Source organism: Barbus barbus (genome assembly GCF_936440315.1).
Source record: "Barbus barbus genome assembly, chromosome: 26".
NCBI lineage: Eukaryota > Metazoa > Chordata > Actinopteri > Cypriniformes > Cyprinidae > Barbus > Barbus barbus.
Window position 1 is genome coordinate 10,697,972 of NC_136754.1, and position 25,728 is coordinate 10,723,699.

The following is a 25,728-nucleotide window of genomic DNA, read 5'->3' on the forward strand; positions in this document are numbered from 1 at the left end:
TTCAACCACTCTGGTTTCCTCTCAGGAAGTGGGTGAGGAGCTGAGAGATGTTCTAAGAACAACCCCATCCCCTTCCATTTCTAGACAGTATCAAGCTCACAGTTCATTCCTCTGTGATTTACAGTAAAACCCATCTCCCCCTCAAGTAAGCAAATTTTGCACCAACTCAAATTTATAGTAATTAACTGCATAATGACAAAATAAAAATAAATGCTAAAGCTGATAAAATAGGGTGGTTCCATTTCTCTATACTAATTCATTAGTTAATTTTATATTAACAATTACAATTTTTACAGCATTTATTAAAATAAATTCATTTTAATTTCCACACACATTTCAGGTTGGTTGTATAAATCAACGATGCATAAAATTGTTTTTTAAAAAAAGGTGAAATAAAGAATACATTTATAAGTTTTACCAAAACAAACACGGTTAAGTAGTTTAGTAATATAGGTGGTGATGGCGCAGTGGATAAGACACATGCCTTTGGTGTGAGAGACCCGGGTTCGAATCCACTGTGAGACACCAATGTGTCCCTGAGCAAGACACTTAACCCCTAGTTGCTCCAGAGGCGTGCGACCTCTGACATATATAGCAATTGTAAGTCGCTTTGGATAAAAGCGTCAGCTAAATGAATAAGTGTAAATGTTAATTCATAATAACTAGTGTATTAAATAAGCCATGTAGTTTTTTGCATTTTCGCAACTTTGGATCCCCTACATTTAAGTGATTGGAATTCACTGTGGTAAATATATCACTAATTTGTCAGTAACAGTTGATTGATGTTCACATGCAATTGTTGCGGTCATAAAATATTTTTAAATCATTAAAAAAAATACAAGGACAATTAAATATCCATCAGCTATAAAAATAAAACACTGTCTAAATACAGCAGGTTATCAAGTCCCAATAAGCGATCTTCAAGTATGAATGTATACAGCATTTCTATGGCTGTTGCATTGTCAAAATCATGCTAGTGAATTCTGTAAAAATTCCCAGAATGCACCATAAAAACCAATGTGCACTGACCAGGGATTTTCTTACAGAGGTCAGAAATGAAGCAATGATCATCATCTTAATAGTACTCAAGGAATAATACCAGCTGTTTAAATGCATGACCTTGTAATCATGCGTCTATTCACATCATAAGAAACTGAAAGGTAGAATGAGAAAGTGAGAAAGACTCAAGTCTGCATATGAGGACATGGTTTATTTTATTAAAGGCATAGCTGATTCCAGCGTTTACAAGTGTCCACGAAGAGACAAGAACACAATAAATCAAGCCCATTATAGAAGGGAGATATCCTCAGCCCCAACTATTCCCTGACAAAATCCTCTTTTAAAAAAAAAAAAAAAAACGAACTTGACTGGATATCTCCCTCATCCAAAATACAAGGCATTCTGAAAGATGGATTTCATGCAGAATCAGTGGCAGACTAGAATTTAGGGTTGGGACAAACTTTTAGTGGTAAATTGAATGTAAAAAGCTGGCTGTTATATTTTCTTTTAGCTTTACTATTGGAATGTTATATTACGGCCCAGAGGCGCAAGGCTGTTGTCCTGTGATCAGCATTGTAATGTACATCACTGCAGAAGCCACAGTTAAAAGATGGATACTGGACAACAGGGGAAAAAATCCACATTTACAATGCAGGGTATCAAAAAAGCACATTCACACAAGACTGTGCACCACAAGTCCATCCAAAATAAAAGAATGTTAGGCGTCCACAGCAACCAATCAGAGCACAGGCTTCTGAAACTCCTTGCTGAACGATTCTAAAAGGAAAACAAAAGACAAACAAAATGGGGCGCGCAGCTCCCACTGAAAACTTTTTTTTCTTCTGCAATTGATATTTTGACCTAAATCAACTTTTAAGGTTCCATGTAATTATTTATTCCTCTATTTTTTAATACAATTTTAAATGCAACAAGAGAAGCACAATCACACGGCAAATAGACACATCATTTAAAGTTCATCTTTAATAAAATGTTCTCTACTCAAAAATAAAAACACGCTTTATTCTCATCATACAAGAGAGTACGTCTTTCATATAACCTTCGCAGAACAAAAACATCTTGCGTAACCAGGAAGAAATAACCACCGTGAACGCTTTATAGATTTTTCAGCCTATCCAACAGAAACCCCTGGCCCCAGAACATCTCTACCAAACAGTGGCACCCACACAAGGTCTCGAAGGCCTACTCAGTGCTATATCCTCTACTGAAAAGAGAACAGTTAAGTTTTCAAAACAACATTTGCTTTTGATTTCGAAGAAAAAACACGGTCTGCAAAAAGGGCGTCTACGATGATGTGACCCTTTTCTGGCTTGAGAAACACAGCCACGTGACGCTAACCCGAGGCAGCCGATGATATACGTTACAAGATTTCAGAACGAAGCAGTAATCGGGCTTGACGCTCTTCCTCAGAGACTACTTTTTAGTGCTAAGCATAACGGAAGCTGAAGCGTCCTTTCGGAGGTACGTTGTTCTGTGGTTTTTTTCAACCAAGTACAGTGGCTGTGGAGACTGTACCTGAAAGGAGAACAATTCAATGGCTGTGAGGTTGCTGTGGGAAAACGGGCTTTCCCGGTTCGCATCCCTTTCCGCCGAGCTAACAGCGCCACAGCTAGACCCGTTCGCCTCATCCCTACAGTGCCAACCGTGATAGCTATGCTATCGATTCCTTAAAACAAAAATAGAGAAAGAACAACAAAAGGAAGAGAGAAAACACAGACCAGGCACAAAGAGAGCTGATAAAACTATTAATAAAAAGGCAGAACATGAACAAAAGAAGCCGTTATGCGTTTAAGCTAGAGAATAAAGAAATGAGGAGAGGAGGGAGGAAGGGGAGGCACACATTTATAATCGAATGAACCCCCCCGTTAGCAGTAAACTATTGAACATATGTACTGAATAATATTTCAGAGAGCTAAAACTGCTACAGAACAAGTCACAAAATACAGTATTGTTAATAATTGCAGTCTCTATTGCAGCTAATGATACTACATCCTACATCTATAGTCTAACTCCCAACTCCGCTTGATACTGATTGAGCTATAATGTCGCTATGAGCTTCATAATGGTTCGAACTTTAGAGACCTTCCCTGTCCCGTTCTGCAAACTCTTCTTACAAATCAACAGACTGTACATGACAACACCATGATCCATGCCTGTGTCAATCTAAGTACTAATATCCGAGCATGTTCTCTAGAAGCGTGCGTTCACGCCGTTCGCATCTTCCTTCATTCGATTTTTTATTTTTTTTTAATGTTGAACACAGCGACACGAATCCCTCTGGGAAAATGAATCCAGACTTGGAATAAAACACAAAACCAGTCTTCCTTTTTTTTTTTTTCGTCCCTCGTAACATCACGTCTGACGTCAATAAACATCCCTTTCTGACACGCTCGCACCCTTAACGTGCGGCGATTTAAGCAGGTGGCATGAGGGTGTCTAGTCCAGAGTCTTAAGTCCAGATGAGACAGGAGAATGACCTTTGACCCCCAGAGGAAGCGAGGTGGCAATCAGAGAGAGTTTGTCCCCCTCAGAGTCAGTGTTCTGCAGCGGCTACGTGCTGAGCAGCGTGACAGGTCAGGTGCTTGCACGCTCTCACAGGGAGAGAGACAGAGTGAGTGAGAGAGGAGATAGAGGAGAGGAGAGGGCTGCACGTCCCTCGTCGGTCAGGCGAGCGGTTCGTTTTGAGCCTGTCGCTTCACATCGTTCGCCGTCTCCAGCCTCCGTGCGCAGGTAATGCCGGAAATTTCCGATTGGAGCTTGTGGTGTTTCACCTCTTCAGTTGAATCATGTTTCACACAAGTGCTTCTTCCCGTAGACTCTCAGTGTGGCGGGTTCATGTTGCCGTGGCCACGCTGCTGCTTCTGTTTCTGCTGCATCAGGAGCTGCTCCAGAGCAGACGGACCGGGCTGCATCATAGAGCTTGACCAGATTGACTAAGGAAAGAGAGGTAGAATAAAAGGGAATGTGAAGACTGAGGAAAAACAGCAAAATACATGTCGTTGCACACTTGCGATTAGAACGACAACCCTGTTGTTGGTCTGTGAATGTGTAGAGAATTGTACAACACTAAAATGTTGAAAAGAACATCCCGTGCTACCTTAAAACTGTCAAGGAGGACGGTGGAGGAGTCCTCCATTGGCATGTCCTGGGCTGCCCAGCTGCTGGTTGGCGCCCCCTGGTGCCAGCTGTTATTATCTGGCACAGAGGAGGTCGAGGCAGACGGCAGGTAGTCCAACCCAAAGCCGCTCACACCTGAGGACAGTCATACCAACCATTCACATTAACAAATATGATTAACAGATTTTTAATTACTACTTGTGGTCAATTTTAAGTTTGTAAAGCATAACACTTACTGCAATTAGACGTATATTTATTCTACATAACATTTACTAAAACATTAAAATCGCAAATAAATAATTTAAAAGTAAATCAATTTGAAAAACAGACTTGTATTTTAGCAACTTCTCGATTCTGTAATCCTGCCAATTTTAAAAATAATTTGATAAAGAAATATGAATATAAAGAAAGTAAGCATCATAACCAACACTTAAGAAAAACTGATCAGCCAGTGCTAATAATAAAAGTTGACCACTAGAAGAGACTCAGTATGGAAATTACCAGCATTACCAGTCTTATCAGCCTTCCAGCGATCGGTTACTCGGCGGTCTCTGCTGTCAGGCGTTCCGATAGGCCCGAAGTTGGAGATAGGTAGGGAGCTGTGGCTGTGGGTGGGTGGGGATGAAGGCAGGCTGCTTGGGTTGGAAGAGTGAGGGGACTGACTGGCTGGTGTAGAGTGATCTATAACAAATGATAGGAACAGATTATTAACAAACCGATGCTGCTAGTTCACTTGTACAATCTAAAATAATAGCTATGAACTAAATCATCATTATATGATATCTATAAGTAAATCAAAATCACAATATGGTACCTGAGCTAGCAGGAAGGGAGGGGGACCATGGAGTTCCTTCAAACAGGGAGTAGAGTGAAGGCTCCTGGTGCATCATGGGTATGTCTGGCTTAGACGCAGGAGCCATATTTTTACCATAGGCCTCGCTGAAAATGCTGTTGTTCTGGTAGGAGCTCTCCTGTAAACAACAAAATTGAATCATTATTTTGGCTTTTTTAGTACTTCTACATTTTATTGGCCTTTTGTCACTATTATTGAAAAATATAGTGGCGAGGGGAGAATGGTATCAGGAAATGTTGCAAGCCAGATTCAAACAAATAAATAAATAAAATAAAGATATTTTTATTTTAAGTAAAAATAGAGCAACTTCCAGCCCAGCAAACACAAAATCTGGTTATGTTTTGAATGAAAACACTGCCACCTGGTGACTTTTGATCTATAACGCAAGTGAGGACTAAAGTGTTCGTTTGAGAAAGAGCAAAGCAGCTTTACCTGAATGGAAAATCGAGGGAGAAGAGAGGACTGGCCAATCACATCAGCTCCACTGTCTAGTCGTGACTGATTTGGCAACTACAGAAGAAGAGAAGCACAAAAGATGAGAACTCTGCAATAGACATGCAAGTTCCAACAGATCAGTCATTTCTAGCAGACCATAGTATTAGGAAAAACTACATTTCCAGAAAGCCAAAAATTATTATAACAAATATAAGATACAGTACAAATTGCACATACAGTACAAATCCAACATTGGGCACATTAGACTGAATCTGATTTTTCTTACTAAATTACTGTAATAGACAAAAATACCAATATGTTAATAATGTGTATATGAACAACCTCTTTCAATATGGTTTAAAAAGAATCCCAGGATGCACCTCATGAAGATAGATGTGTCCCAAACATGTCTTGTTCCTTAGTTTCAATGACTTTTCTTACACGCTTATTCTAATATGTGGAAATGGTAATAATTATTGAGTAGGTATGTCCTTTTAACTGGTACTGTACACAGGAACCAGATTTTTTTATCCACAGAAGCCGATATGAAATCTCAATATTCACTGCCGCCTGACAACATGATAGGAGGAGAACTACATACAAACATGTTCCTTCCAGGAGCAGAATTAAGAGGGCCAGCCAAGGCCTGGTAGAAATCATGAGGTTTAGTAAAGAGCAATTCCTCCTCCTCAAAGTCCGCCAGAGTCTTTAACAGGTCTGGGGGCAGAAGAGGGGAGCTCTTGTTGTCCTAGTGAGAGACGAGGCACAAAGGGGAAGGAAGGAGAAAGAGAGGGAGGGAGGGAAGGAGGAAAAAGGGATGAGAGAAACAGGATGTAAGAAAATAGGAAGCGGTCTGAGAGAAAAACAGCCTGTGGAGATCAGTGTGATCGTCAACCTGAGAACGGGTCTGTTCATGACCTATGATGAAGCTGTTTGACTTACTCGGATGTAAATTAGTGTTTCAAACAACACATCACAGAATACTTCATGGCAGTTAAAGGTGGAAACGTGAAAGAAGAGATGAAAAATAAGAAAGCATGCACATATTAACAACCGCTGAGATCAAGTTTCAATAAAACCAAACATAGCTGCAAATGATACCCAGCTTATTCCGGAAACCCATGATAATCATAGAGTCATAACAGATATTGTACAGGCATTAAGCCTGGAGAAACCAAAAGCAAGTGGAAGGAACTGACTGAGAATAAGGACTGTTCGGAAAGGAATGCTTGCTTACTGCTTGGGGATCACTGCACTGTATCACTGTATTAATAAATAATGTGAACATTATGAAACAATAAACGTTTAAAACATTTATGAACTATTACATGCTTGAACTCGTGTTGTATGTTTTTAAATTCATGAATGATGAAAGTAATTCATTTGGAAATAAAAATATTTTACATCCAAATTTGTTAAAATGTCTTGAAATCTGGCAGTCTGAAATAAAGAATTTTGTTTAACTGCATTATGCAATTACAGTTTCTACAAAAACATTAAGCAGCACAACTGTTTTAACATTGCTAAGAAATATTTCTTGAGCAACAAATCAGCATATTAAACGATTTCTAAAGGGAAATGTGATGACTGGAGTAATGGTCTCAATCTTTGTCATCACAGAAATAAATGACATCTTAATATATATTAAAATAGAAAAGTTATTTTAAATTCAGTTGAATTAAAATTCAACCTGTCTACTTCCTAAATGCATCAGTCATTCAGTCTGTTTAAACCTTGCCCTTGAATGATCATTTTGATCTGCCTCTACTTTTGAGTGCAATGGCCACATCCCAAAATCCAATCCGCAGTCAGTCCATAGAACCAAGTTCCCAGCCTACATTTTTTTCTTTTCCAATGACCCGTTACACCGACGTGCATCACAACACAGAGGAAATGATTTGTCACTACTTATGTTTTCACAACATTAGTGCTTTTACTGTACTGATCAAATAATTGCAACATTGGAGACCATGAGGGACTTCTTTCAAAAACATATTAAAAAAATCTTACCGACCTTATACTTTTGAATGGTAGTTTATGCAAATACACGAATGAATGAATGAATGCATGCATGAATCAATGAATATTAACTGAAATATTTACAAAATATTAATGTTTCTCTTGTTATTTCACATTTTGTATGCACAGTATACATACTAAATACAGAGTAACAGGATAGTATGTTATTATTACATTATATTTAGCCTGACACTCATTTCTTGATCTGAAAGTTTTTAACTTCCTACAACTGTCTAAACAGAGAAGACAAAGAATGCTAACTTCGTATGGAGGTCCTCTGGGCATGTTCTCCTGGTCGGGGCAGAAGACTCCAGGCTGACGTTTGCCCATTCTGTCCACCATTCCGCTCCTTCCCTCTCCTCCCATGTGGTAAGAAGGCTCCCAATAGAAATCTTGCATTTTGACTTCCGGAAACTTCATCTTCTTGTCCATGCTGGGCTGAGGGGGCTGCATGCTCATGGGGTGTTCAAAGAGTTTCATTGGGTCTTGGGTGGGCATGAAGAAAGGCTGTTTGACTGGCATCTGCATGGGCATTTTCTGCATGGTGGGCTGAGTTTGGTGCTGGTTCCACATTTGACCAGGCTGTTCAGCCACCTGCATGTAAGACTGCAAGGACAAAATTAAAATGGAGAAAATAAGAGAGATTACCCAACAAGGTCAGCAACATCCAAGTTTCTAAGTAGTCTCCATGGTAATCGGACTTGTCAAGGAAACAGGAGAGCAGATATTGAACCTGAGCACCACAGGAGCCAATGAAATGGGCATAATAAACCAAAATAAAAATGACATGGTTACTTTCAGGCACGCGATCAGCTAGAGACAAAAAAAGAAGGAAAATCTGACCACGCCCCAAGTCATGCCCCCAGCATTTATAATTAAAATATATTTTAGCACATTAAAAAAAGATATGTCTTATATTGTAAGAATACATACTATTATCAGCATTAAATAATCATGATAACAATATAATAACATAATATATGGTTTAAGGATCATCAAGGTTTAATTTATTTGATCAAAATAAAAAAATAAAAAAACAGCAATATTGTGAAATATTATTATTAAAAAAGTTTTCCATTTTAATGTTATAAAATGTAATGTTATTCCTGTGATGTAAAGCAGAATTGTCTTCATTACTCCAGTTTTCAGTGTCACACGATCTTTTAGAAATCATTGCAATTTATTTGACTCAAGAAACATTTCTGATTGTTATCAATGTTAAAAACAATTTTGCTGCTTCATATTTTGTGTGGAAATGCATTGAATATTTATCAAAATGAAGTTTTTGATGAATATAAAGTTTAATGAACAGCATTTATTTGCATTTATAAAATATATTAAATTTGTTAATGCATTTACTAAATATAAATAATTTTAAATGACTTTTTATCACTTTCATGCATGATGAATAAAATTATTAATTTCGGTTGGTATCGTTTATACAAAAATATTAAGCAGCAAAACTGTTTTTAACATTGATAATAATGAGAAATGTTTCTTGAACAGCAAATCAGCATATTAGAATGATTTCTGAAGATCATGTGACACTGAAACTTCTCTTTGTGAACAACAACAGATTTATAAACGTTTCTAATGACGAATGTTGTGTTCCCAAATACAAATTAAAGTGGCTCAAACCAAGCGCAGCGCAGCTAGCAGTAACAGTGAATCGAAACTAAAAACAGTACTGTAACAGCAGACATGTAGCACGTCCGACTACAGCCTATTATATAATTACATCACAACCGTTGTGAATTTTATGACAGCACTAACAATCTCAAAAAGCGCTGATTCTACTTGCGTTTGGCGCTTTGAATCATTTGAACGCTTTTAAATGTCCTGCTGATGGCGCCGCGAGCTCATGCAACGCTCTCAGGACCATTATGATAATTTAGAAAACAATCTCTTTGCAGTTTATTTAGGTAATAGCTTAAGGCCATTTGCATTATTTCAGCCCCCCAGAGGTCGGAAAACACATCCCTGTTTATTCATGTAATACACCTTGCTTAAAATAAAAGCGTCACATTACCTGTTGCATGCTATGATGATGTGGCGGACTTTTTCCAAGCTGAGAGCTCTGCTTTGTGGGCGACTGCTGCTGTTGTTGTTGCTGTACTTGAAGCTGTACAGATTGTTGCAAGGCCTGTTGGGATGGCTGTGGAGGGGGAGGCTGTGTCTGCTGAGGCTGTGGAGGGCCTTGGTTTAGGGCTCCAGGGCCCGAGGGCCTCTGCTGGCTGTAAGGAATGTGTGAGGGTTTCCCCGTCTGCACTGGATTGGCAGACTGAGGGTGGGAAGCAGTCTGGAGGAAGGGTGCAGGTACGGATACACCTGTGGGGAAGGTAAAACCCGGGCTCATGGAAAACGCCACGGGAGGAGGAATCACGTATGCTGGCGGGGGGAAACCTGAAGGAGGAAAAACACAAAAAAAAGGAAGTGAGCACTGACTGAACGGCACACTTGTTAATATTGTTCAGGTGTGGCAAGTAGGAAAGTGTCTGAGGGTACCTGGTCTGCTGGGCAAAGGGGGGAAAGCTCCTGGGTGGTGGATGGGGATAAACTGTGAAGAGCATGTGGTTTGAGTCTGTGTGACTGGAGTCTTCCTCGCCTCAGACACTGGAGTCTTCCTTATCTCAGTCTGAGTCTTCACCTTGCAGCAAATCAAAGAGGAGATCAGGAGGAGTTTACACATTTAAAAAAGAATTACATCAAAATAAGACCGTTTCCTGTGCAAGTCTCACCTGTTTCCCAGCATCCGCTGTTTTATCATAACTGTTTTTCTTCACCTCGCTCTTCCTCTTGCCCTCTTTCTTCTGTTCATTCTTCCCTTGTATTCCATTTCCTTTAGTAAATCCAGCTCTGTCCTTCCCTGCCTCCCTCTGGTGTTGATTCCGGTTCTGTTCTCTACTCTGATCTCGAGGTTTGATGTTCTCTTTGAAGGTGACCACAGGTCTCTCGCTGCCATCCAGCCCACTGTTCTGGTTCTTTCCGGCCGAGAGGACCGACTTCAAGCCCTGTGTGCTGTCGTTAGGTGTCTGCTCACCATTAGATGACTCCTGGAGGACAGGTGTGTCTTTTTCCTGTGGCTCTTCCACAACAATCTCAGGGATATCAGTGATGAAGAGCAGAAGGCCATCACTTATGCGACACTGGATCAACCTGTTGGTGCCAAAAGTAAAAATTAAGTTTTGCACACAAAACCCTGAGGAACAAAAATTCAAACAGAAGTAAAAAAAAGAAAAAGAAAAACTACAGGAAAAGTTATGTCAAGAATGGTAAAAGAAGGAAATTAAAGCAAAAAAAAAAAAAAAAGGGAAAGTGTGCAAAGAAAACAAAAGGAAAAATTATAAATGATTTACTTCTTAAAGTATATTTTACTGCTGGGAGGAATTAAGGTGACAGACTTCAGGAAAGTCCAAGAAAGTCTGAGAAAGAATGAAATGAAAATGAAAGAACGACTCACTGCGGTTGGTTGTCAGCCACCCACTTGCCCAGGCTGATGAGTCTCTGGTGTCGGGCATGAATTAACAAGCTCTCTTTGCCAACCACAACACCCTGATGCCCTTTAGAGAAGTCTAGCATTCTGAAATCAATGAATAACAGCCTTAAGGGAACAGATATAGCTAAAATAGTCATGCTTGTGAAATAAAGAGTTAAAACAAGAACAGTAATCAATTAATCATGAAGAATTACCGCATAGCAGGCCGAAGGGCCAGAAACCCTTGCAGTTCAAACTCCTCGGGCAATGGAATCACTGTAAACAAACAATCATGACCATTAAGAAAACTAAAAGAAATGTTCATGAGCAAAAAGCGATGTGATCCAGTGCTTGCTACCTGACGCATTTGACACATCCTCCTCCTTTGGCTGAAAGCTGTTCAGAATGGACACCAGCCATGGCCAGATGCTGTGAGATGCCAAAGATGTGTCATTTTAACAAATACCTCAAAATCTTGGCTCAAGCAGAACCATTTTAAAAGTCAAAAACAGACATGTCGTGTAATGGATTGTGGGTATTGTCGCTGGGATTATCCAAATTGTGGATTAGAGAGACTCAGGCTTTTAAGAAACTACCACAAGTTCCCCATCAAATACAAACATATTAAAATGCTAAATCAACTAGCTTCAGTTTTGAAACCGAAATGAAACCTACAAAGACAAATAGTGTTCAGTACTATGGTGGAAGGAAAAAAGAAAGCCTTTCTTACTACTGTCGCTTGTCCATGGCACTTTCATTAAACACACTCGGTCGAAGCCTCAGCCAATCCAGAGACACTTTGATGGCAGGAAGAGGGCACTCTCCCATCATTACCTCTCGGTTCTTATTGAGTATAGCTCGGCTTAGCATCACGCCCAGGAAAGACACTAAGAAAAGACTATTACATTACAACACTGCACAAACTAGGGCTATGTTTTATCTATCACCACAGTTTACAAATTTTACAAAATGAGAAGATTATAATTTAGATTTTCTTCAATAGTCTCAAATCAGTTTTAAGATGGTTTTAAGATGGTCAACCCTGGTCATTCTAAAACACAAGTAAATATAATCATGGGTTATTTTGCACAATGTTTCACACTACTTACACTTTACCGAGGGTAAATAATTAATTTGGGTTGTCAGGTTTGATGGTTTCACATTATATTTCTATATTTATTAGGTCAATAAGCAAAAAAACAACAACAAAAAGTTTCATAATCGTTCAGTTAAAAGTGGTAGTACACAACCGTTCAAATGTTTGGGGTCAATTACACTTTTTGTTTAAAATAATGATTATTCAAGAACGCATTAAATTTATTAAAGCCACAGTAAAGTTATGTTTATGACATTAAGATTTATATTTAAAATAAATGCTTGTATTTTGAACTTTGTATTCATCAATTTTGAAACAAACTATCAGTTTACAAAAAGCGCAACTGTTTTCAATATTGATAATACAAAAATGTTTCTTGAGCACCAAATTAGCATATAAGAATGATTTCTGAAGGATCATGTGACACTGAAGACTGGAGTAAAGGCTGCTGGAAATTCAGTTTAGACAACAGAGGAAAAAAATTTATTAAATATATAAAAATCAAAAACAGTTGTTTTAAACTGTAATAATATTCACAACATTACTGTTTTTATAGTATTTTTGATCAAATAAATGCAGCCTTGGTGAGCACAAGAAACAAAAAAAAAATGTCCAACCTTAAAGTTTTGAGTGGTAGTGCATGTATCTTTTAAAATTACAAGTGGTAATGTGCTTAACCCAGGATTTAGTTAGATCGTAAGACATGGGTTTAAGAGCAGCATGATAAGAATGACATACTGAAGAGGCCAAGGAGTTGGATCCAGCTGATCTGCTCATCTGAGCTGTAGCTGTGCTCATCTGCCTCATTGCTGAAGTCTCTGAGATGGTGCAGTTCAAACAGGTTTATCACTGTGATGTGGACCAGCTGCTGGGAGCTGAAGGCTTTCTGCAGAATCAACCTCTGTGGAGCGAATTAGTGAGGAGAATAATGAGCATGCAAATTCAAACTAAGAAAGACTAATGAGACAGAAATCTGTTGAATAACTGCCACCTTAAGTTAATGAGGAAAAATGACATGAAGTGCTACAGCTGGTGGTTTTGGACTTACCTGGAACTGCTCCTCTAATTTCTCTCTCAGGGTGTTCAATTTATCCAGGCTTTTGCAGAGATAAACATGGCCGTGGAACTTGATGAAGGCCTTAATAAAATCAGACACGCTCCATTTTGTTTTGACCTCATCACAGCTGTGGGTTAAAGAGACAGGAGAATTAAGCACTGGTATCAAATTTACATGCGAGCAAAATATTATGATCTTCTAAATGTACATATTCTGACCTCTCAAGGGCCTTGGAAAGAGCTTTCTGTAGGTTGGTGGAGGCAGCAGGAAAGGGGAATTTGACAGCAATGCTCCTGCAGTAGTAGAAGATTGTTGTAAGGTGGTCCCCTTTGGAGGAAGCCAGGATGGCCAGTTGATTGTAAGGTTGACCTGAAAGCAGAGGGGGAAGATTTAATTTTTAATTAATTTGTTTTATATATTCAAATGTCAGTGGTGTGCTTGAGAATGTCAAAACAAACAGATACCAACCATTTGAGGGAACAAGTTGAGCCGCATGTCTATAGTACGACTCAGCCTGGCTGGTTTGGTTCCGATAACGTGCTGTGGATTGTGAAAAATAAACCACAACCAATTAAACCCTCCCATGCACAGCACTCTTCCCAATTTCTATGCTTCTAAATATTTCATATTCATAAAAGCAGCAAAGCGGTCTGCTGGTGTCCTCCACAAACTAGCTACAAAAAAGCAATACGTCCTGAGTGAGCTCACCAATATCTCCAAGATGGACAAGACAGTGCTGGCAGATGTAGGAACAGGAGCTGGGTTGGGGCTTCACTATGGCGCTGGTGCTGCTCTGTTTATTGCTGATGATGCCAAGCTGAGATGATTTCACACGGCAAGGCAAGTCTACATTAAACACCGTGCACAGCTCCTGCAACAGCTGAGGATCCAAAATTAGATTTTTTTTTTAATATATAAAAACACATTACAGCTCTGGCCTCAACAGGGCCCTATGATTTCCAATGTGCAGAAAACGCAGACGGAATCACAGAAACCAGTCATAAAAACGGAATTTACTGTATAACGCGGAAGGTCGTGGAATTTGCAAAATATTGATGGATACATCAAAAGTATGTCAGTACACTTAAATATTCACTCCAATACATGATATAGACTGGTGTCTGTGAATATTAAGCTGCAAAAATACCATTTAAATAAGAATCCTACAAGTTCTGCATGCGGTTTCGTTTACTACACACATACTTAAGCTCGTAAACCTTTAATATATTGCTGTTTAATATTGTAAGTTTCATGACTTCAATTAACTTGACATGTTTTTTGATTAATTTAATTTAACCATTAAAACGGAAAAAATACTGAATACAGAAAAAAAAAAAAGTAAAAAAAAAAAAAAAAAGGAATTTGGGGGAAAAAATTTAATGGAATTTGGGAAAAATTAAACAGATTTCATAGGGCCCTACCTCAATAAAGAACAGCAGACTGGCATAAAAATTGGTCATGTGACATCAAGCTTGTCTGTGGTTGTTTCAGCCACAATCTGCTTAACAATGAGCTCTGTACAGTAACGAAGCTTACTTGTGTGTAGAATCCACTAGCTGCCTCAAGAAACAGGGAGAGATTGGCCTGTACTTCACTTCGATTGGGGTTGGCCCTGTTCTTAGCTTGACTCTGTAGTGTGGTTATTTGATTCTTAAAAGCATGGTTCCAGCTGAAACAAAAGCGAGATCAGCATCAACCAGATCTTTTCAATAAAATCAGATGCATGTCAGTTATACAAAGGATTATTATTGGTATTCTTACAGATCTTGTTCCACTTTCTTGTCCAGGGCGTACTCCAGGTCCGTAACCAGCATTTTCTGGTACAAGTCCTGAAGAGCCTGCCGTGATGTCCAGACCTCCGCGGCACCAAGCTTTGAATCTGCATGACACGAGGAGTGGAACATGTTAAACAGGTAATGCTGCAACCGCACTGTATAATGTGACTAACTGTGTCTAACAGCGCCTTTCTGTTCATTTGGAGAAAGATCTGCACGTCTTAGGAACCACATTCAATGCCATGGTTACCAGAGTGACAGGGATAAGATGACAAATATGAAATAAGACTCCAAACAACCAAATACATCAGATCAATAATTCTAATAATATGTGCAACTTTTAACTATTGCAGTTAAAATATTAATATTTTAAAGATGACACATTAGATAAACACTTCAAAATACCATGCTAAGAGACTAAAAGACATTGACAAATATTTAAATAGACTAAACTAGCACATACCTGTCATGTCAGCCTTCAGGGCCTCTGCCTGCCTGCTCAAAACAAGAAATGAATATGTTAACGAGGAGATGATTGAAGAGAGAATCATTGGGCAAGGTCTGGTGAACACATCTCTTGAACGAACGAGACAGCATTGCAGTTCAGGGGCTTCATTCTTATATATTCTCAAACTTGAGAACAATTTGTACCTAATTTTTTATTGGTCAAGCACATAGTTCAAATGATGTGTCATGACAGACAGCAAATTTAAGGCAATGCTATTGGTTTAATTAACAAAAATATTGCCAATAATAATAACTTCTTGTTGGATATTTCAGTGGTCATTATGTATGATTACATTACATATACATAATTACATTTCAGGGCTTTTTTTTTTTTTTTTTGCAAAAAGTCTGCCAGTAGTTTACAAATTTGTGACCCTGGACCACAAAACTAGTCTTTAAGTCACATGGGTATATTTGTAGCAATAGCCAACAATACATTGTATTTTCTTTTATGCCAAAATAATTAGGATATTATGTAAAGATCAAGTTACATGATGCAGTGTTTCCCACACAGACGAATCTGTGGCGGTGCTCCACAGATTAAATTCCGACCGCCACATATTGCGTTTCGTTATTCTTTTGTATGCTATTTAAAACACGCAGCGAATTCGTTCAACTGCATTTCCTTTCCCTGCTCTCTCTTCATCTCTGTCACTCACGCGTCTCTCCCTCTCACACACACACACACACACACACACACACACACACACACACACAGCCCCTCCCCTCCGTGCACACCTGGATCATCTGTGGAGAGAAGACGGCTGGCGAAAGGTTGGTATCTCGTGAACACTTTTAACACACAATCACAGATTAAAAATGTGTGGTGATCAAAAATCAAATATCAAAAATTAAGTTTTGATGTGTTTACGGTAGGAAATTTACAAAATATCATCACAGTGTTTCCCACAGGTTTGAAGGCAATGTGTTTCCCGCAGACACATTCATGGTTATGTTTGCTGGGGTTTTTCAGTAAGCTTTAGCCTATTGCGTGCATTTGAACACAGAACTATTCAGCTGTGCTGAAGTCACTTGCGCACCTGCTGCGGGACACTAAACACCATCGAGCTGCTCTCAGACCCGCATGTCTCGTGTTGTTTCCACCAGCGCGGCAATTTTTTTCATCACTAATCGATGGATGTCTACAATACAAAAATAAAGAGAAACCCAAAACAGGCCCGAGGCCTGGCCCGCATCTGAACTATAGCAAACATCAGTCCTGACTCTTCAAATGTGTGAGGCACCACAATACTTTGTAACAGAAATGGTTTAACAGAATTATGACAGAACTATAGTTTATCTGCAATTAACTCATTAACAACAAATTTATATTCAAATATTTCATGCATAAAGAAATGCATCTATTCAACGTTTTTAGTGCACAAGGATGAGAAAGTTATATAGTCTTTAAGTCACGTGTTTTCAAATACATTATAAGAGGAGAGTGAGTCGAGCTGACTGACAAGAGTGCAGTGAAAAAGATAAGACGATGGCAGAAGAGTTTCAAAACGAAATGTAAAAGCGCCGGATTTTGAAAAGCCTGTTGACCTGCCATTTATCTAAGGTGATATTGGAAGGTCTATTTATTTATTTATTTTTTAAACATTCGTTTCTCATTTAGCCTATTTGGTTCCACAGTATTTGCTGATTTTTATTTTATTTAAACTGTGAAATTTTTCCCATTATTTTACATGGTGTATGCAGTCCGTGCCTCAAAACTTTCCATCTCACTAATAAACGTTCTACGTTTTATAATTATTTGTTCCTCAGTCTTTACTGATTTTCAGTTTTGTATAGGCCTACCATGCATATTTAAAATTTGTATGTAAAATTTATCTGTTATTTTATATTAGGCATATAGCATGGTGTATTTTTATTCGTTTTGTTAATAAAAGTTAGCTATATGTTCTATGTTGTATTTTGTTGTTGCTTGAATTGCATTCAAGCAATTGATGCCGAATTGCCGTTAATTTAAAAGTGAAAATAAAATACGCACGGTGCTTTTACAAGCTATGTAAGCAAAGGAAAGTGAGAAAACTCAAGAGAACTAAAAACAAACAACTGCTTGACGCCGAATTGCCACTAATTTGAAAGTGAAAATAAAACGCGCCCAGAGCTTACAAGCTATTTAATTCTGAAGGAAAGCGAGGAACAGAGAGAAGACTCAAACGACGTCCACCCCCATCCACCGAGGTGATACCGGTAAGGTGTTGACACACATCGATTAACCAGTGGGAAAATTTCCTCACTGTCACAACTTGATGCCTTTTTTCCTCCTTTCGGAATCCTTGCTGAACATGCGTTGGAAATAGCATTGTCCTCCTCTGCCACCGAGAAAAACGTAATGACGTAATGAGCACAACACATGCTGTCATGCTCACTGCAGTTTAAAGCTGCAATCACTTGCACCCGGAAAGAAGATGAATCTCAGATAAATCAGACCGATTGATTGATTTACCAGCAAGCATACTTTATTGGATCTAGTAATCGGATTTAATTTATTTACCGGAGCAATAAAAATCACGTCATTTTCTCTCATATCGGTCGATAATTTATCTGTCCGATAAATATCGTGCATCCCTATTCAAAATTTAGAATGTATTATTATTTAATGGAAATTTTATATTTTCATTAGGGATGCAACGATACCAGTTCTTCAGAACAGATCCAATCTGATACCAAAAATTCTGAGTATCTGCCGATTTTACCAGCAGTTTTTTTAATCAATGTAGAATTTCCACAACTGCGTGTTGTCCTGATCATCACTCTTATGCGTGTTAAACACAACCTGCTAAATATAGAAAACTTCATGTTAATGAAAAATAACAAATGAAAAAATATATAATCATAATCATAAACAAAAATACTATTATAAACTAGGTTAGTGGATAATTCAGCAGCAAAAAAGTTACTCTAGAAAAATCATGGGTGCACAAACTTGAGTTTTATAAAATCTAAACATTTCAGGGCTCCAGACAAAAAAAATCGAGTAAGGAGCCATTGGCTCCTATAAAAGAAAAACTTAGGCGCCAAATTATTTTTTTTAGGTGCCACAGAATAAAAGTGGTTTATTTTATTATTATCATTTTATTTTTCCCCCCTATTTTAACATTTCAATCATTTTGTCATGTGTTTATGTCTTATCTTTTCTAGGCTTTATCAGCATTTTAATCCATCTTGTAGATGATCAGGTCGACCGGGGGACTAAGGTTCACTTAAAGTGTGAATTAAATGTCTTTTACAACTTGAAATATACAGTCACAAAGAATTGTTCGTTACACAGAATCTGTACCAATATCATGGACCATAAGCATCACTTGGCAACTGAGTGCAGTGCATCCTATAAATGTTGTCACGTCTTTCACACATTCAGTCTGTTTTTCTTCATTAGTAAAATGCAATTTTATAGGAGGAGTTGAATCATGTACAACACAATAAGTAAAAATATTAATATGCAACAGCGCATAAATATAGCAAAACGCTCCTCTTTATAGTTATTTTTCTAGCTGACTGATGAGTTTATGGAGTGGTTATTCTGAGGTAAATGTATTACAATGCAATGTTTACAAGCTTTATACATTTCCTCAGTTTGAAACACTGAATGAGCTTTTACATAAAACATTTCAGTAATTTGTACTATAGGCTTTCTTATTGCCTACCTTTTGATCATGTTCATTTCATACTATAGTAGTAAATCGAAATATATAATGGGTTCACTTGCTGCTTTAACTGAGGTGCTAAAGAGATCGCGCCTGAGCATTAAGTGCGATACTCTCCACTCGCGCGATCCGGACGCATACACGGACCGTGTGGACGCGGGGTACTGGTGTTTATATTATCACCTTTCAGGTCTCTCTCACTGCGTTCAGCAGACTGTGCGCGGCAGAGACGAGGACTGTTTGAAACTCTTTTCCAGTAAAACTTTGATGCGCATCGTCTTATGTAAGTTTAATACGTGAACATAACAAAAGATGTGAGCACAAAACAATCGGGAAAAAAGTCCTTTCATGCAAATTATATATAGTCGCCAGTGGCGACCTCAGCAAAAACTTCACTCGCAAATTAATATTTTTGGTCGCAAATGCGACCATTTTAGTCGCAGTTTGGAGCCCTGCATTTAGTGAAACAACATTTAGTGGGTAACAAATAAAAGTGTAGAAATCTGGTAAAATGTTACATATTTCTCCTTGTATTGTTGTAAAATACATTCATGAAAAACAAGTAAATATTTATATATAAATATATACTATAAAATTAAAAGATTTATTTAAATGTATAGCACAGTAATGATGGAAGCAACATAAGACAGATAAGGAGAACAAGAAAACTATTAATAATCTATTAAAAAAGGCTATTAATTTTTGCGCAAAAATATTATAATATGAAATGCTCCAATACAGAGCGGCACAAAGAGCTTATGTGTATCCCATCCGCAGAATGATGCGCTTGAAGCAACACGGAGTCACAGCGCACAGCACTCCGCTAGAAAATTTCAAAGCACAAAGGGAAGAGATATTGATGCATAGTGTATTATATCTAGGGCTGTGCAAATAACCGAATGCGATGATCATGCGCACCTCGTAAAGCCAGTTCTGTGATTAGTAGTAGGATAAACGTACCCATTAAGCTCACTTCCATTTTTGAGATCAGATTATAAAAAGAAAAAATAATTTATTATCCTACTTGATGTCTTAACCAATTGATAGGTTTGTTACTATATACCTCCTGTAATTTCAAGTCAATCAGATCATTGCATGCTGAGATATGTTTGTCCATGTGTTCACACTGTCTGGCGGCCATTTTGAAAGCTGTCTAAAAACTTTCCCCAAACGTGGAGCTCCTTAAATGCGTTTTTTTTTTTTTGATGTTTAAGCCTTTATTTTGGGGTAAGTTTCACTACTTATTGTAAAAATTAAAAGAATATTATATTATGAATATTATATCGTGGAACTTGGATGTGGGAAATAATTACATTAGATCCAAAAGATAGTTTTAGCAACACAGCGCAGATGCTACAGAACACAGTTAGCTGACTAGCTGTATAAAATTGTCTGCTACGCTAACATATTACTTCACAGGCAATACTGGCTTGTACTTTTACTTACATAATATTATAAATTGACAGTTTATTGCTGGTCTGTGGTTTTACAGTGCTGTAATTTTTAAAGATTTCATATTATTTTAAGGTGAGCTTAAAGGGTAAAACCAATATCTTGTGCACTAAAATGTCTCAATGTAGATTTTGGTGAGCTTAATAGGTACGTTTACCCCTAAATCTCCATCACGTGCTTTCAGATGGAGTGGCATTTAATACATAAGATCCGTAGTTCACTGACAAACTACGCAATATCACGTTCATTATCGGCGATGTATTATCGATGATGTATTGTCAGTGAACTACGGCTCTGTGAGCTGGGTGTCATTCGATACCAATTTTAGGAGATCAATTTTACCAAGATTACCTTATCTAAAAAAACAACAACTTTGGTTTTATTTTTCAGCTTGTTGAAGTTTATACAGACTCAAAGACTCATCTCCTGAGCCACTTCACAAAGGAACAAAATACAACCAACAAAAATAGTTTTATTTTACACATCAGTTAGGCTACATTTACACTATGCGTGTTCAATTAAAAATTTATAGCTCAGACAGAATCATAATTTCTATTCATTTTCCACTGATTTACTGATGAGCATTAGCAGCTTCCAGCGCTGTCTGCCTGTGTTCTCTCTTCCATGATCGTGGTTCTGTCTCAGAGGTAACATATTTCAGCAACATTACATGGCCAAAACACACACTTAGACAGCAATCGGAAGTTATTACAAACACTCGCTGGTGGTTTAAAGTGAGTTTTGAGTAAAAGCGGAATATAAATCTTATTTATTGTCTTATGTAGCATGATGCATGAACGGTCACGTAACACGCGCTTTCGGTCGTGTAGTATGAACGGTCATCTGCATATAATTGGAACTCCATGTAGCTCCTGCACTACTCTCCATTAGAAATGAATGACTTTCAGTCTGTCGTTTGTCAGAGATAGTGGAAAGTATGACGAGGATCGTTTTCATCAACAAAAAGGCACCAGTGTAAATGTAGCCTTACATCTAAGGGGGCGGGGACGCATTCACACTACAGCCTCACGTGTGAGCCACATCTCTGAGTGTAACAGGTGTAAACTAGTAGCTGTGTATTCATCTGTACCTCACACTGAACTATGGAAGAGCTTAACAATAACACAATAGTATACGCACAATATCGGAATTGGATCAGTCTCATCTGACCGATACCCAATCCGGCAGAAAATGGCAGTATCGGATCGATGCCTCCCTAATTTTTATGAAATTTTCTTTTACAAAAACAAACAAACAAATAGGCTAAACAAACAAGCTAAAATTTCAAAGCAGACTTTTCCTAGAAAATTATATTTTTTATCAATGCAATGCAAAATATTATTGATTGGTTAAGAATTTTAATCCATTCTAGCAGATGCTTGCAAGACCATCCAAAAGCCAGCCTGATAATGCTACACTGGTAATATTCACCAGTTCACACACAAATCATCAGCACAATAAAAATGTAAAAAACGTCACAGAAAATATCACACAAAACTAAATATTCTGTACACATTGTACAAGATCAGTGGATGTAAAATTCAGTGACAGTGCAGCACTGGACCAGTTGGGCAAGTGACAGTTTAATCAGCTGAAAAGTCTCTAACATATGACTACAACTGGACTGTCAACTTCATAAAGCGGTCTCACTCATACCAACCGGTAGATCCCCTGGTATGGATGAACTGATGTCTGAGTGACTTTTCTTTCTGAATTCTTAACGGATTTGTTTTAATAAAAATTTCTCTCTCACATTATCCTACAGAAATCATTCTAATATGAAAGTGTTCAATTTTCCTTTTTTTTGTTTTAGCCAATCACATGCCTGATTCAAGAAGGGGGTTTCAAAAGCCAATTTTTTTTTTTTTACTTATTAATTTTAAATTCAATTGTGCTTTGATGGTATAATGTCTGCTAGCACGTTAAAAAAATGTTCAGTGTTAAATACCTAAAGACAAAACAGTAAAAAGCACATTTTGGCTATTTAATTTATGCAATGGTAAACAAATTGGCAAAAAAAATGGGGGAAAATGCGAACAAACATGTTTGGTATTTGGCCTTCAGCCCAATGTTTCATTTCAGCTTCAGCCAAGAATTTTTATTTCGGTGCATCCCAAATTTTTAAAAAATAACATGCATAATCTTTTTAGGGGAACTTGAAAAATGTTTCATAAAGCAACTGTCTAATGTTGTCAAAAAGCCCCTGTTCATATTTGTGGGAATGTACACTAAATGAATGTCACATCAAAACAAGCAGAATGAAACCACACACCTGCTTCAGGTTGAATACTGTTATCCAAGCTCTAGATGACGCTTCAGATTACATTAAAGCATAACTTTTCTGTTTTCTCTTATACGCATGTCAGCAAGTACAAAACCAGAGTACTAAAGTCATGTTCTCAGCTCACTGTCAGTTTGGTGCTGAAATGTGCACTCTGACCGTCATCACAGCACCATCATTCCTTCACATCTCTCCTCAACAACAAACACATCTACTCAGCACACTGCTTACAAACTTCCACGATTAAATGGCCTGGATTTGTCATTACCAGCCACTAAAATCATTTACAAACTCCCTCGCTCGATTCATGTCGCACTGTTTTGAACCAACGCAAGGTTACTGAGACATGTCAGATGCAAAAACATTGACTTGCATACCAGACAATCACAAAGATAAGGTCTCAGAAAGCCTAAAGAAAACTCCTCAAAAATATGTGTTGGTTTTGTTCTGAATCTCAACGTTATCTGTCCAAATCGAAATGCCTGCTAGAGCTAAAAGTGAAACAAACTTGTCAATCGCAAAAAATAACATAACATTTATATAAATGTATTATACGAGTTCACTGTCACCATTGGCTCATCACTGTAATATATTATTCAACCTGAAACGAACTGAAAGGAAAATGAAATCTGTATACAGCATATGCGCCACATATGAATCCTTGACATTTACAGGTGATTAGTCACTTGAAACCGTATATGACTAATGTAGCCAGCGTGTGTAGATTGTTTTCTGACCATCCAATGGTATGTTTGTATCTAACGCGGGCTAACATATCACAGCATCTTGCATACCCTCCCACAACAGCTGCTATGTAGACACGAATTACCGTTACATAAAGTAAATGTCCGATTTGCCCGACCGCCCATCTATAAATCATTTTTTGCTATATCTGGGGCAAAATGTCAGCCACTTCTGCTTGTATTCAGTTTCGTGTTTCGTTTACTGGCTAGCATGCTAACTAGCCTAGCGTCTAGCACTAACAGGCAATGCTAGTCGAACAACATTCCGATAAACCACAACCATTCGGCCTCAATAATAGAAACACGGACTCAGTCACCAAACCGAGCCTGAGAATCTCCGGATTTTACTCACCGTAAGTATTGGGCGCAGAGGTTCATCCTGTCGGATCGCCAGTCTTTTAGACAACGACAGGTTCACAAGCTAAATCTACTCCCGGCGCCATATTGTCCATCACATCGTCATTGGTAGAAAACGGTCCAGACGTACACACAGGAGCGCGCTGAACTGCGTCACAGACCCCGCCCCCTCGCTCACGTAGGCTACAGTAATTACTTTTCATAAATATAGCTCGTCCAAATCCAGACGGTGCATCGTAGCAAGACTAAATACTTGAAAGACTAATGGGTCCATACAATTTGACCTTTCAGCGCCTATCTAAAACTCTACCACTTCCAGTTCTCAAAAGTCTTGTCAACAAATGTGTTTTATGGCCTTATTTCAGTGACTTCAGTGACTTTTTTTTTTTACTAACCAAGCATAAACTTTGTATTCTCAAAAACACAAATATGTACATTCATGCTGCTACATATTGTAGCCCAGTTTGTGCTGATTACAGTGTAATCAGACTTTAGCCGTTAATATATTCTTAAGATACTGAAAAAACACAAATTTCAGGGCATGTCAAAACTTCTCCAGGGCCCCAAACACCCCTCAGACCCCAGAGGGTTAATTGTTCCCTCCTGGTGGAATGACCTGCCCAACTCCCACGAGTCCTTAGCCATCTTCAAGAAACGGCTAAAAACTCATCTCTTCCATCTTTATTCGCATCTTTTATTTTTAGCTGGCGAAAAGGGGCTGTTGCCTTTGAATTCAAGAGATTCATTCAAAAAGACTAAATTCATCCTGTAATGACACAAGTAAATCTTGAGTGAGTCATTCAGTCATTCCTTTCAAATTCCACGAGATTTTGTTTAGCTGTCTAATATTTTTTCTTTATAATTATGAGAGAACTACAACCTCCATTAAAAAGTCTCAATTTATCCAGAATCCTGCAGCTCTATTTGCACAAAAACAGCTCTTAATCGAGTCCAGTTTTTATATAGCCGGCTCATTTTTATTCATGGTGTTCAGCAGCAAGTAAATGTTTCACAAAAGGAGACACAAATAATTAACACATTGGAATCGAAAATGGGAATCGATAAGAACCAGAATCAATAAGCAGAATTGGAATTGATCAAATTCAAAGCATATCCAACCCTACACTTGTTTTCTCAGAGAAAGGGCCTCTGACACTAGCTTTCTCTATTCTTTTTCTATTCTATTTCTTAATTCTATTCTTTTTCTTTTTGTTATATGTATGTGCATATAAATAAAAAACAACCTAACGTTACTGCGTTAGGCTAACCGAGACTTGTCATAGCACTTGTCTATTGTTCTTTTGTTGGTTTTGATTTCTTCTATTGTCATGATTTGTAAGTCGCTTTGGATAAATGTCTAAATGTAAATGTACACTGAAAGCAATACAAATCTACTACTGTGAAATGATTTCTACTGAGTTTAAACTTCTAATATATATTTTAAAGTGTATTGTCAGACTAAAAATTAAAAAAAGTGTAACAAATAAAAGTATGCTGCTCAGGGTTGCCAGATGTACATAACAAATCTAGCCCACTGGCAAATTAAACAGCCACAAAACTGTCCAAATTCCAAGCCTACAAATTGTATTACAGACAATTTCAACCAAAAAATGCATAATACCTCATAATGATTTGTTAAACTGAGTTGTTTTCCCCATTTGATAGCTTTAGAGAGCTTGTTTTGCAATTGATGAGTCATACTGAGACTGTAGTGCTTCCATCTTCAAATGCTTGTCATCAAGGACAGTGTTTGTCGTGCTGATAAACACATTACTGATGCAATGCCAAATATGTGAGGAAAAATTTGAAATCTAATTCTTTACAAGACTCAAAATGGAATACAGCTAAGGCTGAACTAAGGAAAAATGGCATTGATTCAAAACTG

The 25,728-nt window shown here is 37.9% G+C and overlaps 1 protein-coding gene across 4 annotated transcripts; it reads right to left on the bottom strand.

Moving 5' to 3' along the window:
* Positions 1 to 1,190: 1,190 nt before the first annotated feature.
* On the bottom strand, positions 1,191 to 24,117 carry LOC306846406 (nonsense-mediated mRNA decay factor SMG7). 4 transcript variants are annotated; one of them, XM_079379774.1, is made up of 23 exons: positions 23,839 to 23,950; positions 15,308 to 15,339; positions 14,831 to 14,948; positions 14,606 to 14,738; positions 13,778 to 13,949; positions 13,538 to 13,609; positions 13,288 to 13,438; positions 13,061 to 13,196; positions 12,751 to 12,913; positions 11,647 to 11,803; positions 11,275 to 11,345; positions 11,132 to 11,192; positions 10,902 to 11,021; positions 10,180 to 10,597; positions 9,947 to 10,082; positions 9,471 to 9,844; positions 7,703 to 8,047; positions 6,024 to 6,170; positions 5,420 to 5,497; positions 4,949 to 5,105; positions 4,645 to 4,815; positions 4,115 to 4,269; positions 1,191 to 3,950 (listed from the first exon to the last, which is right to left on the bottom strand). In XM_079379774.1, exons 1-23 carry the CDS (start codon positions 23,862 to 23,864, stop codon positions 3,837 to 3,839), a joined length of 3,507 nt encoding a protein of 1,168 aa, XP_079235900.1. In that variant the 5' UTR covers positions 23,865 to 23,950; the 3' UTR covers positions 1,191 to 3,836. The 4 variants fall into 4 exon arrangements, with proteins under 4 accessions (XP_079235900.1, XP_079235899.1, XP_079235901.1 ...); XM_079379773.1 differs by having other exon boundaries at positions 9,947 to 10,088; XM_079379775.1 differs by lacking the exon at positions 6,024 to 6,170 and having other exon boundaries at positions 1,193 to 3,950; positions 9,947 to 10,088; positions 23,839 to 24,117.
* Positions 24,118 to 25,728: the final 1,611 nt, after the last annotated feature.

Coding starts and splice junctions, on each gene's coding strand:
- LOC306846406 (XM_079379773.1), bottom strand. CDS start 23,864: ATGAACCTCTGCGCCCAATACTTACG. Junction 13,439..13,537: donor TCAACTTGTTCCCTCAAATG/GTTGGTATCTGT, acceptor CTCTGCTTTCAG/GTCAACCTTACAATCAACTG. Junction 9,845..9,946: donor CCCTTTGCCCAGCAGACCAG/GTACCCTCAGAC, acceptor TTCCTCCTTCAG/GTTTCCCCCCGCCAGCATAC.